This window comes from Urocitellus parryii, chromosome 10 (genome assembly GCF_045843805.1).
Source record: "Urocitellus parryii isolate mUroPar1 chromosome 10, mUroPar1.hap1, whole genome shotgun sequence".
NCBI classification, from domain to species: domain Eukaryota; kingdom Metazoa; phylum Chordata; class Mammalia; order Rodentia; family Sciuridae; genus Urocitellus; species Urocitellus parryii.
The window spans coordinates 134,086,120-134,100,934 of record NC_135540.1 but is presented as its reverse complement, the minus strand read 5'-3'; the positions used below and the strand labels follow the sequence as shown (position 1 = coordinate 134,100,934).

The 14,815-nt window shown below is 37.9% G+C and overlaps 1 protein-coding gene across 1 annotated transcript in view; it reads right to left on the bottom strand.

Moving 5' to 3' along the window:
* Tapt1 (transmembrane anterior posterior transformation 1) overlaps window positions 1-14,815 on the bottom strand; it is a 53,971-nt gene that overhangs the window by 23,885 nt on the left and 15,271 nt on the right. The window contains exons 3-4 of the mRNA XM_026402950.2: window positions 10,149-10,267; window positions 84-246 (exon numbers count right to left, since the gene is read on the bottom strand). Coding sequence (XP_026258735.1) covers window positions 84-246; window positions 10,149-10,267 — 282 coding nt within the window. The remainder of the gene's footprint in view (window positions 1-83; window positions 247-10,148; window positions 10,268-14,815) is intronic.

Sequence of the window (14,815 nt, the reverse complement as noted above, 5' to 3'; positions counted from 1 at the left end):
TGGGAGACTTGAGTCATGTGCAGTGGCCACGCCTGTGCAGACAGCAGGCTAGACTGACCCTGCAGGGTCACAAGCACTCTCACCTCAAGCATGTTGTAGATGATGTAGAGCTTGATGACAGACTGCCCCCTTATCAGGTGGTACATCATAGAGTAGTCGACATAGTGCATCATGAAATAACAGATCACCAAAATGACGCCCTTCAAAATGTCACACACCTGGGCTGGCTGAAGCAAACGTCTGTCCCTGAAACATACAAGAAGTAATGAAATATGAATCTTACTTTATGTGTTCTCAAAATACACAATCTTCACTGGACATATACTAGCAAAGGCAATGAGAATTAGGCTGACCTTTTAAAAACTTCAAGCTCACAAGGAAAGTCATACTAAATGACTACCTGACAGTATAAATTTTTCTGCCTACAGAATACAAAGATGTTAAGCCAGAATTACAATGAGAAGTTAGGAGTCTTCTTCACAAGTGAACAGAGGGCAGGTACCTGCTGACAGAGAGCCTTTAAGCAACCGTTTTCCATGATGACATAAGCCTTCCACCTACTGAAGCACCATCCTGCTGGGCCAGCCCTCTCTACAGTGTGAGCATTCTGTGCGCACCAGTCTGCACCTTGTACTTTTTATTCAAAAGCATAACAGGTTTCTCCATCTCAGTTCACAAGGAACTCCTATTTCCACAGCAGCACAGCGTTCCCCAGGCAGATATACTATCACTTATTTAACACACCCTTGACAGATTTCCAATCTTTCCCAAGACAAACTATGGCATAATGTACATATCATGTCTCATAGATATATCTAAATATATTCCTGAAGTTGGAGTTTTAGGGTTACATTCACTTGATATTTTGATAGAATCAGATGACGTGCCCTCTGTGGGGTGTGCCCATGTACTCCTCTGCTGGCGATGTGAGGAGGAAGCCTACAGTCTGTGTGCATCCAACAGCGTGTGACAGGCTTCTGAGTCTGCCAATCTCAGGGGTGAAAAACAGTATCCAGTGTAGTTTCAAAGTTAATTTCTCCCAGTAGGAGAATGAACATCATTTATATAGAGTTATTTACCTTGCCTGTGAATTCTCTACTATTTTTTTGTACTAGTTTATAGGGGAGTTCTTATACTAAGGAAGTTCTCTGTGATGTGAATTGAAATTAATTATGAAACTTTTCGTAATTAATGAGAAGAATCACTTCTTAATTATCGGGTTAGAGTATGAAAATCTAAACCTAACCTAACATGTCCAAGTAAAACATTTAAATAAGACAGAACAAAACATAAATTAAAAAAGAAGAGATTTAAGGTCTCTTTCATTGGATACAGAATTCCCTCTGACGAGGGTGGGAAAGATACTTTCTCCATGTCTACAGTAGGCTTATTCCTCAAGATGAAAGATTCCTCGGACTCCCTTATTGGCAGCTTTTATTGTATAGTACACTCAATAAAAAGGCCTGAGTATTTCCCTCAGGAGCTGCACAGCCTTTTATTTCTAATTTTGGCAACATTCCAAGCAACAATACCAACCAGGGTGAGCTAATTTATTGATCAGTCTCTGGCCTCTGAACCACCTGATTACACCTTGGCATTCCTTGCTACCTGCACTCTGGGGCTCTTTCCTAACCGCTGTCCACCTCCACACCAGGGGCTCTTTCTTAAGTGTTGGCGAGGAATCTTTAAATCTTCCAAACTATCACCTGGAATACTGATTTACAAGACCATGTGATGGGTTCCAATTCTGTGAGCAGTTGTTACAGAACCTGTTTTCTACAATGTGAACTAAAGTTAAGAATGACCTTGGCTGATCTGTTTACATACAAAACATGGGATACTGCAAGTCCTGAAGAGGTGCAAATTCAGGATGGGTTACAAGTGGCTAGGAAGACATTTCAATGAGCCTACATGGGAGAAGGGTCAGAATGTGTCAGCTCACACATCTTCAAACAGGTATGAGAAACCTAGTGAGATGATTCCTGGTAGTCAAAGTCGGGGCTCTGGGTAAAAGCACATCAAGGACACTGAATCAATCCCTGTTATAGATTGGGATACCTAGGCCATACCCTTTCTTTCCCCCAATGTTGCCCCTTTCTCCCACACAGATTCCAAACCTTGTTGTCTTGTAGACCCCCAAATGAACTCCATCTCCCATATGCTACACACCCAGCCCAGAGCATAGATCTCTGCCAAGGGTTACCTGATAGCTCAGGGAATTTCCTGCCCCTACCCACACAAGACTGAGAAAGAAAGAGCTACTTCTGTCCAGAGTAAACACATTTTTAGTTCAAATGCTGAGAGAAGGAGAACTGTGAACACTCAAGTTCCCTGGCTCATGTGTGGCCATCTCCACTCTGATGGCCAGGAGACAAAGTGAGAGGTGTCAGTGCAGATGGCACCCAGACCTCCTCAGAAATGCCTGTGCTGCTCCTCCTGTGACTCATGCACAGCTCAGCACATGCTGCTCAGCACATGGCAGCAAGCGTAAGGCCTTTGGATTTAAGGACTACAGGTATTACGTTATAATTAAGAAAATGGTGGGAACTAAAAGTAGGCTAATATTATTTAAATTTCACTGATGACCAAAATGATTTTGTTTACTAACCAAAGTAGAAAACTACAGTTAGATAGAAGTCTCTTTTGGTATATGCCCAATTGCATTTTTTTAATAAACATATTTGCAACAAAGAAACAATTTGGTAGCATATCTAAGAAGGAGGATCATTGGTAAAACTGAGATCTACCAAATATTGGAAATATATATCAAAATAATATAAAACCACACTTTTTGAAACAAGATAAGTTAAAATTAAGAGTAAACAACTTTAATTTAGTTTTATCTTACCCAGGATTAAACCAGTCTGTCAAGACAAAAGAAAGTTGTAAAAACGCTTTATGCTACAGTTCAGTTACGACAGGGCACGCACCATTGCAGGCACTCCGCAGAGACCCCTGTGAGTGCTCACAATAGTCCACCACTATCCCAGTTATACAGATGGGTCAGAGGCAACTGAGCAGATGCCTGTGGCTCACGGTGAACAGGGTGCTCTGTGGTAGGGCAGGGCCAGAAGCTTGGCAGCCCGGTCCTAGAAGGCATGCTCTTCACAACCATCTATATTTACAACTTTTTACTAAAGAACTTTTAAGCTTATAGGAACCAACAACTCAGTGCTTTCTCTCTCACTAAAATTTAACACTATGCAACTTACCATCTGGAAAAACTGATATACCTCTCATTTTATTCTTTATTTCTAAAAATACAGGTAAAAACCTAAGATGATGTGTTTCCACTCAAACTCCTTGCTCTAAAGAAAATCTTCCACTGCTAACACTGTAACTGGCTGCTATAGAGATGACCATGATTTTCAAAATTAAGGAATAGTATTCAAATAAAGAACAAAAGAAGTAGAACCCTTAGGAAACAAGGGTCTTGTTTTCATCCAAATATCCTGGTTAATGAAATGGAAAAGTTGCAAAAATAAAACACTGTTTCTAGGTGGCCTTTTAAGATACTATATGTATCATAGCCTAATAAGAAACCTGACTTCACAAATGATAAGTTTACTAAGTTACAACTTAAACCAATCACAGTATTTGTTCCTTCTTTGCCAAGATATTTTTAGATGACTATCTGGAAACATTTCAAACCCTGTAAGAAGCTTATCTATAGCCCTGCCAATCAACTTGGAATTGGTCTTTGAGTACTGCAGGCTAACCAACGTTTTTTGTTATAAATGGCTGTTAAATGGTATTTACTGGCAATTCCTTTTGCAAATATAGAAAATCCTAAGTGAAACATGTTAGGCAAAGTAAAACTCACTAATCTAATTTATGGGTTTGGCTGCACGTAATCAAGCAACATTAATAAGTTGTTCACCAGAACCTTAAAACATTTTCAAAATAAAGACATTCAATAGAAGTTTAATTTTCTATGTTCCTAAATTTTGCCTTTTATTCCTACAATACTTCTATTGCTCTCTTACTAATTATTACATTTACCATTTTATATTGCAGAATTTACCATCTTAAACACCTCCAGGTGTTGTGGAGGGCTCACAGGTATATGGTGACAAAGCTACATGTGGAGAAGATGATTTAGGTCAGGCTGTTCCTCCCTCTCTAGAGTCTACTACTAAAGTAACACTGGTAACGGATGGAAAGATCAAGAAGGAAGAGGCAGTGACAAAAATGAGCAAGGAGAATGGGAGAATCCTATTAATTTAAATCATTGTTGAAACAGGCCAGGCTATCAGCATGAGTTATTTCATTATAAAATACACAAACTGGATTTTCCCTTTCAACATTTCAAAACATTTGTGGTATAATTGAAGAAGTGAAGAAATATAAGACCTGTTAAAATAAAAAATCTAAAATATTTAAAATGGTTCATATTTTTGAAAGATAAGTCCCTTTATAATTTTAAAGTAAATTGGAATAAAGTACTAGGAACATGATGTTTCCCTTAACTAGGAAACTGAGTTATTGTCAATATTAAGCATGACTGATATATAGGATTACTCAGCACTTTCACTGAATGCTTAAAATCTGTATTTGGACCTTAAAATAATTTCAACCTATATTAGAAAACAATAATGGATTTTATAAAGCTATGTTCAGTAATTTGAAGTAATGTAAAACAAAGTGTTTACATGGAAGCCCTGAAGGTGTGTCACCCACTCTGGTGTTGGGGATGAAGGTATCTGCTGTCCAAACTAGATCAGCATGTGCAATTAAGAGCGTTTCACCACGCAATTTTCATGTTGGGAGAAATTATGGTCAAATTCTTCATTAACAAACATGTCAAAGCTATAAGACCAAGTAAGGATGCTATTAAATGATAGGGAACCCCTTTCTGCAGCATGTTTCTGCGCCCAGATGGTTATGTTTGCCTATGCTGTTACTTCTGCATCACAATTATAATTCATTGTACTGATGTTGAGTTGGCCAAGAGTATAGAAGGAAAAATCAGGGTTTACTCACCACAAGGAGTCCCTGTGCCACCACCTTCCATCCTATAAAGGAAGTGAAAGTGCTCCTCCCTTCGGTCTGATTTACGAAAGAGAAAGAAAGAGAGAAGGTTGTAATGTTGCTACGCTACTTAGAGCGTCATGGTGAGGAAATGGGACAACAAAACCTGAGGTTAGAAAGACTCTAGCATAACACACTGCTCTCCACCGGCAAGCCCTGCAGACCAGCCCTGGTCAGAGGAAGCAGCAGGCGTACTTCCTCCCCAGAGAGACACAGTGCTCCCTACATGTGCTCTCCTGGTGGTGCCAATCACTTAGGCCAGAACCAAGGCTTAAATTTGCCTGAAAAGAGAAAACCTATTTATAATGCATATGTGAAGTTAATTTGGGGCAGAACTATCCTGAAGGAGGTAAGGCACATGGAGCTCATTAAGAAACTCAAGCATTCGAAGTTCACAGTTTTCTTGGAGAAAAGTGTTTTTCTATGGGGTCAACTCTCAAAAGCAAAGACACTCTTGTCTCTTAAAACAAAGAAAGAAAATTTTTAAAAAAGAGTCATTGAAGCCTCAAACAAGAGTTTGTGCCTAAAACTGGGGAGAGGGATCAGAAAATTTGCTTGTACATGTTTTATTTGTTCTAAGTAAAAGTTTCCTTTTACTGCAGCACTTGTTACTTAACCCTACCCAACTCACCACTAAGATGCTCTAGTAAAATGTTTTCAACAATAACTACACCTCCTGGCACCAAATTTTGTCATTTCCTTTATAATCTCCATCAACTTTCAACTCAAATGTGACTGATAATTCTAATAAACAAAATAACATCACAAAATTCAGAAGAAAACGGGGCCCACAAAAATGCCAGGTAAATTAAAAATACTTACATAGTTGGCTAGTTTTTATTTGCTCTACAAGTAAATTTGGAAAATGATGGTTGATATCTCATTAGCATAATACAGACCAGTCTGTTTTTCTGAAAAATAAAATCCTATCATTCTCCCTCAGACATCTCACATAATGAATCACAACTCATCACAAATTATTTGTTTTCCATGTCCTCAATCATTAAAAGATCACCTTAATTCAAAAAGTTTTAAAATATTGCTTTTAAAATGATACTACCCTATCTAGGAAAGGGAAGAAATATGTAAATGAATCTGCTTTTAAAGAATCTAGATGCATTTTTCTTCTATCTATCTATCTATCTATCTATCTATCTATCTATCTCTTTAAGTCTACTAGAAAACATTTGGGGTAAAAATTTTCCAAATTCACTAATTCATTAGAAACAGATTCAACTAATTATTTTTGAGATCACCGAGGACAGATGTACACTTTTTATAGAGGCCTTCCTTTATAAACAAGACACACGGCTACAGACTCAAGATAATTATCCTGTCAACTCAAAACGGACAAAACTTACAGGGTCAGAAGCTGGCAGAAGGCACTGTGGTTGAACAACTACAATGAAGGCTGTCTTACTAAAGGGGCTGCAGACTTCTCCTGGTCCTCTCCCTGGGTCAAAGTCAGAGGCTTTGCTCACTTGGTTGTTACCTCTGACAAAAAAACTAAAAGCAAAACCAAAGCTAGAGCCCAAAACCATGGCAATTTTTCAGAAGATGTGGAAACAGATTTAAAGATTAAATTAAAAGACTAAAAAAGCCTTTCCCAAATGCCATACCAGACAGAACTCTAAGCCGAGGCAGCAGGAACCTCAACTATGCAAAGGCAACACTATATCTCTACTATGGATGTGCTATGGAAATAGTACTATAGGCTGTAGATAGCTAGTTATCATGTCACCATTTGATGAGTTTGACAAATACACTTTTCCCTCTCTTTTGAAATAATTTAAAAGAACTAAGAGACTAGAAAGATAGTTTTTATGGTAAGAAGATTGGAATATGAGAGAGTGAGAAAAAGAAAACATTAGTTAGAAAAAAGTACACAAATAACTCCTTTGTTGGTTTCTTTAATTTCTTCTTTTCCCTTTGAAATAAAAGTCAGACTGAAGGAAAGAGCACTTTTGCTTGCTGAAAAAGATGGAACATAACAAAGCTATAGGCAAGACAAGTCAAATAACCTATAACAGAAGTGGAGCACATTGGAAGGAAAGCTATAAGAAGGCAGAATTTGGCTTTCTACATAATCATTTTGTAAAAGTAAAATTTATTTTTATACTCCTAAAACATTTGAAAAGTCTTAGACTTAATACTAACAGTAGCTTTGTTTAATATAACTTTACACATTCTCATGTAATTTTTGTGTTTTTAAAAATAATGCTCATTAATTCATATTCTCCTATGCATATGCCATGGAAAACAGATGTATGCTCGTGTTATAAACTGGGCATGTGTAATTCTCACATACTTCAATGCTAAGAAAACTAAGTCCAAATCAAATACTGATCATTATTTATCTCTTAATTTTTACTCTGATCTTTCATACACATATTTAGCTATGCAGTAATACTAATTGTGTAAATAAAAAATTATTTTTAGTGCTATGAAAAAACATAATGCTCAGAGAATTGTTTTCTAAATTGCTCAAAGAAGATAAAATTGTAACACATATTACTATAAGTACATATATCTCATTTTGATATAGCTTCCTAAAGGCATTGAGATTTTAAGGTAGTATTTTCATATTCTGTGTCATCTAACCTACCCTCACATAGATTATTCAAGAGTGTTGAAATCTTGTTACATAATTTTAACCGAATTTCATATTTCATCTATACCATATAAATATTAATAAGTGACAGCATGAAATGTAATTTTTTAGTTAATCCCAATTGCATAGTGGAATCTTAAGTGAGTAACAGACTGCCCTCTAGTGTCCTTTCAGCTGTTAAACCTCGGAAACAAATAAATGTGATTCAAACTAATTTAGATTGTAAAGTCTTTCAAACTAATATAAAAAAACAATCATTTTTATGTGCTAAAATATTAAAATATAATAAGGTTGGATCTAGGAGGCATTAGTCATTCAACAAATAGGAGCAGAAGAGTTAAGATTACTATTCCTTGCAATACCTCTTTTAGTATTCAGAACAAACAAGACTTTTCTAGTGCTACTTAAGTGCCCTGCTTCCCTAAGTGACAAGGGACACACAGAAATGAGCCCGAATGTGGCAGAGAGTAGATGACTGAACACAATGAGGTTTCAAATTAATGCTCCAAAAGAGACCCTTGGGAACACTGGCAAATCACTGTCACTCCATGTGGTCACCTGTGTGCTAACGGACGCAAGAAAGGAACCCGCTCTAGAAGGAGGAGTTGATTAAGCTCTTCCCATGCTTCATCTCATCATGCTAATAGTCATCCAGAACACTCTGAGTCTCTAAATGCCATTCACAAGAAGGTGGCTAGAACACAAACTGGCTGACCTCGTCCATCAGAGGATAGTGAAGAAGTCATCTACTTCATAACATAGATGTGAAAATCCCCACGTATTATTTTGTCACGTAGTTTAATCTGATTATATCCAAATTTCCACAGATTTATCCTCTTTATGTAGCCATAGGTGAAGATTTTGCTAGATTTTGTTCTGGCTTTCTGACAAGGTTAGTAAAACATCATGATTTTATTGAGCTCACAACAGTAATAAACATGAACTGAGGTGAGGTTTTGTTACTATAAAAGCACCATGCCACAACTGTTTATAAAAGGTGCACTCATAAGAACAAGGCCTTCTCAAAAAATAAATAAACTATTAGAAATATCTTAAAGCTAACAGTTAAATTCCTAAGATGATTCTTCCATCTGATTAACTTATGGTTAATAAAATATGTAACATCATTCACTATTTTTCTGGAAAGTGAGACAGATGAATATGTAAAGTATCATACATACCACAAACACAAGCTGAATTCTTATAACTTTTTAGTCCAAGCAATCTTACAAAGAATAATTTTTATTCTTGTCCCAATATGGTCACCATGATCATTACATCATTCCTATTTACAATGCAAGGATTTTCATATCAAAACGCTAATTTTTTAAGAAACTATATATGTTAAGTTTATGCTTGTTTTCTCCTTTGAAGATTTTAGAGATCGTAGTTTTAAAAAATGTATATATATATATATATGAAATTTTGTATATGGACAAATATTTTTATAACTCAATTTCCATGGTTAATCCATTTTATTAATTATATATACAAAGAAAGAGTCACTACAGTAAATTAAGTTTCATAAATTATTGTCCATTTTAGCAATCTTAAAACTTTTTTCATAATGAAATGCATTTAGTAAAGTGATGCAAGTTGGAAATGTAACTCAGAAACTACACTAAAAACCAAATAATAATGTTAATTTAGAGTAACTAAACAAGTGGAGGCATGTTGACATAACTACACAAAGAAAAAAACCTGCAAAATCAAAGTTTCCTTCCAGCCTTAAGACCAGTAAGCACTAAGCTTCACAGGGGCTCGACACTTACTCTACTCTGATTTGGTAGAGGAGAAAGGGAGAGAAGTTGGTATTCGTTTCCTATGAAACAGGCATTATGCTAGGGTCTCTTTACATCTCCCAGTCTTTGTGGTAAAGATACTGAGCTTTCAATACCCCTTTTTAAGCAATGAGAAAACAGGCTTAGAGAAGTCAGGTGTTTGCTATAACTAACCAGCTAACTGATATTGGGTTGGGACTCTTCCCATGAGGACAGTAGCCTAAATGAATTTTTCTGCTGTCACAAATCAGCGGGGGAGTCTCACCATAACTAAGACTCCACAGGCCACTAACACAGTGATTCTGAGATCAATAGGAGGAGGAACCCTGCAGCAAGAGCTCCTTAGAGGATTCTGGAATCACCCGCCTCCTACCACCCTAACCTAGAACCCAACCCTCTTTCCAAAAGGACGCCTAGCATGCCCAGGGACTTGGAGAAAATAAAGGCAGAAGCAAATCTTTAACTCTCATCCTGGGCCTTCATAAAGTCTCCTGTAATAACGTTTTATTGGCTACAGCAAAAGTTTTGTTTCTGGGAAAAATATGCATATAAAATGTATGATATTATATAAACATATAATACTCATTCAAAAGATAAAAAATTTATGCACTAAGGGCTAAGATGTGAATAAAACCATAAACTATCCTTATTCTAAAAACCCTATAACTAGTAAAAAATAATGAAATATTTTAGACATTTAAGATAGTTAAGGATCTTAAACTTACCTTAAGCCGTAGCAAGGCAGAGTAAGGAGCCTGAACAGTGCCAGGAAAACTCTCAAAGGAAGCAGAGTGAACACATACAGAAATGCATCCAGGCACAGGAAGATGCCAAAAAACATGAGCTGCATTTTAAAAGGAGAAAAGGAAAAAATAAGTCAAATATTCTTCAAACAGCTATAGATAAAAATTTCAAATAATCAGAAAATTTCTAAACTTGACAAGAAATTAATTTCTTACAACTTAGCTCAGGATACAGGAAATTAATAATTCTACTTGGGCACATGAACTACATTTTAACAACAGTACTTTTTCAAAGTCAGGTTTGTATTTCTCCAGTCACTGGTTTATCACCTATAAGAAGTCACTCACTCAAGACAAGTTGCCCTGGCCATGGCTATGCCTTGTCTGATGGAGCTTTCTGGGTACCTCCTCCCACTTTAAAGACATTATAGAAAACTTTTTAGGTAAAACTTCTTACCTCTTACTTAAATTTGTTATTTTCTATTTACTGGAGTGCTTTATAAAAGACTGAAAGAGTTAAAATACTATTTATGTTAAAAACGTGAACTGATTATTAACTTAAACACAATTTCATATACACTGAAAGCTGCTGTATTGGGACGGTCTTATTCTTGTTAACTTAGGGAGTAGCAGCTAACTTTTTTTTTTTTTTTAAACTCTACCACTGTTCTTTTTTTAATCTTTAATTTGAACTGGCTTAGTTTTTTAACAGGAGCACATGTTAATTTTTTATTGATTTTATTATTTTTTTTAAATACACGACAACAGTGAAATGCATTACAATCCTTATTACATATATAGAGCACAATTTTTTGTATCTCTGTATATAAAGTATGTTCACGTCAATTTATGCCATTATACATGTACTCTTCCACTGTTCTTAGTCATCTGCCAGGTCCTTTCTAATTTTTTGGTAACATTTTACATTAAATCTGGGACTATATTTTACAGGAAGATAGAGTCTTGGTGGTTTGCTGAAGAAGACAGCCCAGGCTAGTAAACTCTGCTGTTCTAGGGTGGTAGCTTTCGTCAGGCCTAACACACAATTGGAGTCTGCTTTACCAACCCTCATCGTCAGACTCCGCATCCCCAGAGTCAATACACAGTCCTACCTACAGATGATAGCTAAACTTCACACTGCAGCAGGCTACACTGAGCCCCACTCAATTCATCTGTTAACACTCTAGCCTCCAGGAGACAGTCTTTAAAGAGGTAGCATGAGGTTAAAACTTTGTTAGTATGGGCCCAAAGGGAAGAAAATGTGAGGACGCAGGAGAGGTGGCCATCAGTCAGCCAATGAGAGGGGCCTCTGAGGGGACCAAACCCACTGCACCTTGACCTCACCTTTCTATTGTCTAGGCCACTCAATCTGTGGTACTTTGTTATGGTAGTCCTGGCAAACTAATACACACATCTTTAAATAAAGGCACACGTTTTATTAATTTTTGATAAGAGTCTCAAAAATATATTACGCAAATATGTGTAAACTTCTTAAGCTGAATATGTAGATCCTAATAGTTTTTGTTCTGTTTTCAACAATTCAGACTCATGTGAACAACAATGAAAGTACAATGTTAACCCAACAAGTCACATGCCAGAGCGCAGGGGAGAGTCCTTGTTTTGCATCTGTGTCCCTGATTTACCTACAAAGGAGAGGTGCATAAGACTGAGTGGTGGTTCTTATTTATTTTTCTCCTGTCAATGAGAAGCCTTTCCCTATCTTCAGGTGGACTGCCTGGTGGAGCACCCAAAGCAGAAACTTCTGGAACCTGTGTTCCCAGAAGGCCCTGTGGTGTGTGCGCAGGACACAGTGCATGGGAAAGGGAGTAGGTAGCTGTCTCCATGGATCTCTCTGGGCCAACACCCACTAGCTGCCGTTGTGGGCCTAGTAATGTGCAAGCCCGTGAGTACAGTCAGCTAGCGGTCTGCATGGTGCTAAAGGCCGTGAAGACAAACTGTGTGTGCTGAACACAGGATGGCTGACAGCCAAACCAACGTAGGGAGACTGAGAAAAGCTCCACAGAAGAGGAGACCCTGAAATGACATCTTCTTAGACGAGGCCTGTGGGGAGCAGGCCTCCTAGGGTACAAGGCATGGACACGCACACAAAGGGGACAAAAAAGATTTAAAATGTACTGTCACCTTTTGCTGTCTTAGAGGAACCTGAACTGGAATCATCCATGGTCGGCACAGGGACACAAGTCAGAGGACCACCCTTCCACATTAAAAACTTGTATGAACCCTGGACGGGCAAGCGTGTCCACACTGTGCTGGACCTAAAACTGGACCTCCGAGAGCCCTGAGCACAACACACCACAACATGAAGTTGGAGGAAACAAGTGGCTCAACCTGAAGAAGTCATTGATGCACACAGGAACACACGACAGGAAGAAGAGCACCAGCTTTTTAGGGTCTGGTGAAATAGAAATGTGCCGCAACTCCAGTACCTGCTGTTCTGATGTTACATATTCTCAGGAAAACAGCACTTTTTAAAATTTTAGGCAAAACTTTCCTAAAAAAGAAAGCAAGAAATAATTCTGAAAATATTCATCTGTGAAGGACGTGAAGCCGCACTGTATCAAATGAGCCACTCTATGCAGGATGGTGTCTGTGCCTGCTTCTCACTTAGCACGCAGAGACCCAGAAAGCCAACAAATTGTGCGTGGAAGGTGTCTGGTGCCGCAGGTGTTCTGGGGGGTGGCAGGTGCTCACTGCTTAATCCTCTAACACTCCTGAGGTCATCATCACCAGGAGCTCCTAAGGCGGAACACCTGCCCCAGGACATGCAAAGGTGACAGGAACCAGCTCAAGCTTGATGCCTGACCCCAGGCAGGCCCCAGGCCCTCCCTAAAGTAGTCTGAGCAGAGCAAAAGCTCTTACTATTTCCATCTGCTATAGAGGCTAAGGCAGTTTTCTTTCTGCTTACTGGTCTTGCCCATTGCTTGGTGTCATATAAAATGCAGAAATAATAGAAATTTAATGAGTCAATTTTATAAAGGGCTAGTGATTTTACATATTTAGGTTTGCAGCTAGCTTTGTTATTAAGAATTAAAAGCTTTGAGAACATATTAATAATAACAATGTGCACTTCCATACCGTCAGCTAATTTGTATGGCATCTTGATAAAATAGGTAATTACTATTTCCTTTTCATTTGGACAAATAACCATAAATATTCAGGCATTCTTAAGTAGTGGCTAAAGAAAATTCCTCTCAAACATACAAGGTGTGACTTTAAGTTAATGAAATGAGCACATATGCCTTTGCTTCCCTTTTGAGAAGCACAAAAGTCTCCTGTTCTTGGGGCTGGGGATGTGGCTCAAGCGGTAGCACGCTCTCCTGGCATGCGTGCGTGCGGCCTGGGTTCGATCCTCAGCACCACATACAAACAAAGATGTTGTGTCTGCCGAAAACTAAAAAATAAATATTAAAATTCTCTCTCTCTCTCTCTCACACCTCTCTCTTTAAAAAAAAAAAAGTCTCCTGTTCTCCTTTAATTGCCTTGAAACTTCAAAATAAATACAACATTGATGCTAAAATGCAAAAAGTACAATTACAATGACTTTGGAATACACCTCTTCAAACCCCGGGCTCCATAAGTGGTGGTCACTCTCCTCCCAGGCCCCAATTCTTTAGGTGCACTGCACTGCCTCACCTCAGCTACCTGGTAGAGGGCTCTGCTCACTTCACTTGTTTTTCACCTTTACAGGGAAGGCCTTATAATGAGCATGTCATCTGTGAATTAGCAAGTGCATGTCTAACAAAAAGCAGAAAACCAAAAATATGGCAAAGAACCAAAGCATAATGAAACAATCCAAGGAGAAATAGCAAGCTGGGCTTTTATCTTTTTGTATTCTGTGTTAGACATACACCCTATCTCAGGGATGGAAGACAAAATGCTACACAAGATCTTTTGTGAAGACCTTCCTAGGGCTGGCTCATTCTTTGATTTGTCCCTTTACCTCTCCCCTCACCATTTATTGTACAGCTCTGACAATGCAGACTGAAAGCTGAATAAAAAAATATTCACTACTTTAAGAAGGTCAAAGTTCTACAGAGGAACTTATTGCCCAAAGAAGAGGATTCAACTTTTAAAAACAACACACAGTCAGAAATGCATTTATATTGTAAATGCATGTATATTGTAATTCACTATGCACAGATTCACAAACACACCCAAAATATCAAAAGAAAAGCTTCACAAAAATAATACTATTATCCTAAGAAATGCAGATTGATGTTTCCTCTCCGTTTTTAAAATTCATGACCCATTAAAGGTGGTAAACCAGTCTGAAAATCGGGTCCCCAAAAAGAAGCAGGTTGAGATTTAGTTCCCTGCCTGAGAAGCTATAACAAGCAGTGGAGATGGCTCAAGCTGGCTCCAGGGAGCTTTGCAGAGGGCAGGGAGCTGGAACACTTTGGCATATTCTTTGTACAAAAGTGAATTAAAAGCTCTGAGTTACAAATCACAGGCACATGATTTTAAAATCTCTTAAAATCCACTCTCAGAGGAGAGACTTATCAAATATATATGCATATGAAAAAATAATTATTTCAACATAATTGTCTGCTGATGAATGAGGTGATTCTTGCTGTTCCTATAAGTGAAAACAATCAAAGGACAGAAATGTTCCTCTGTCTCTAGGAGGC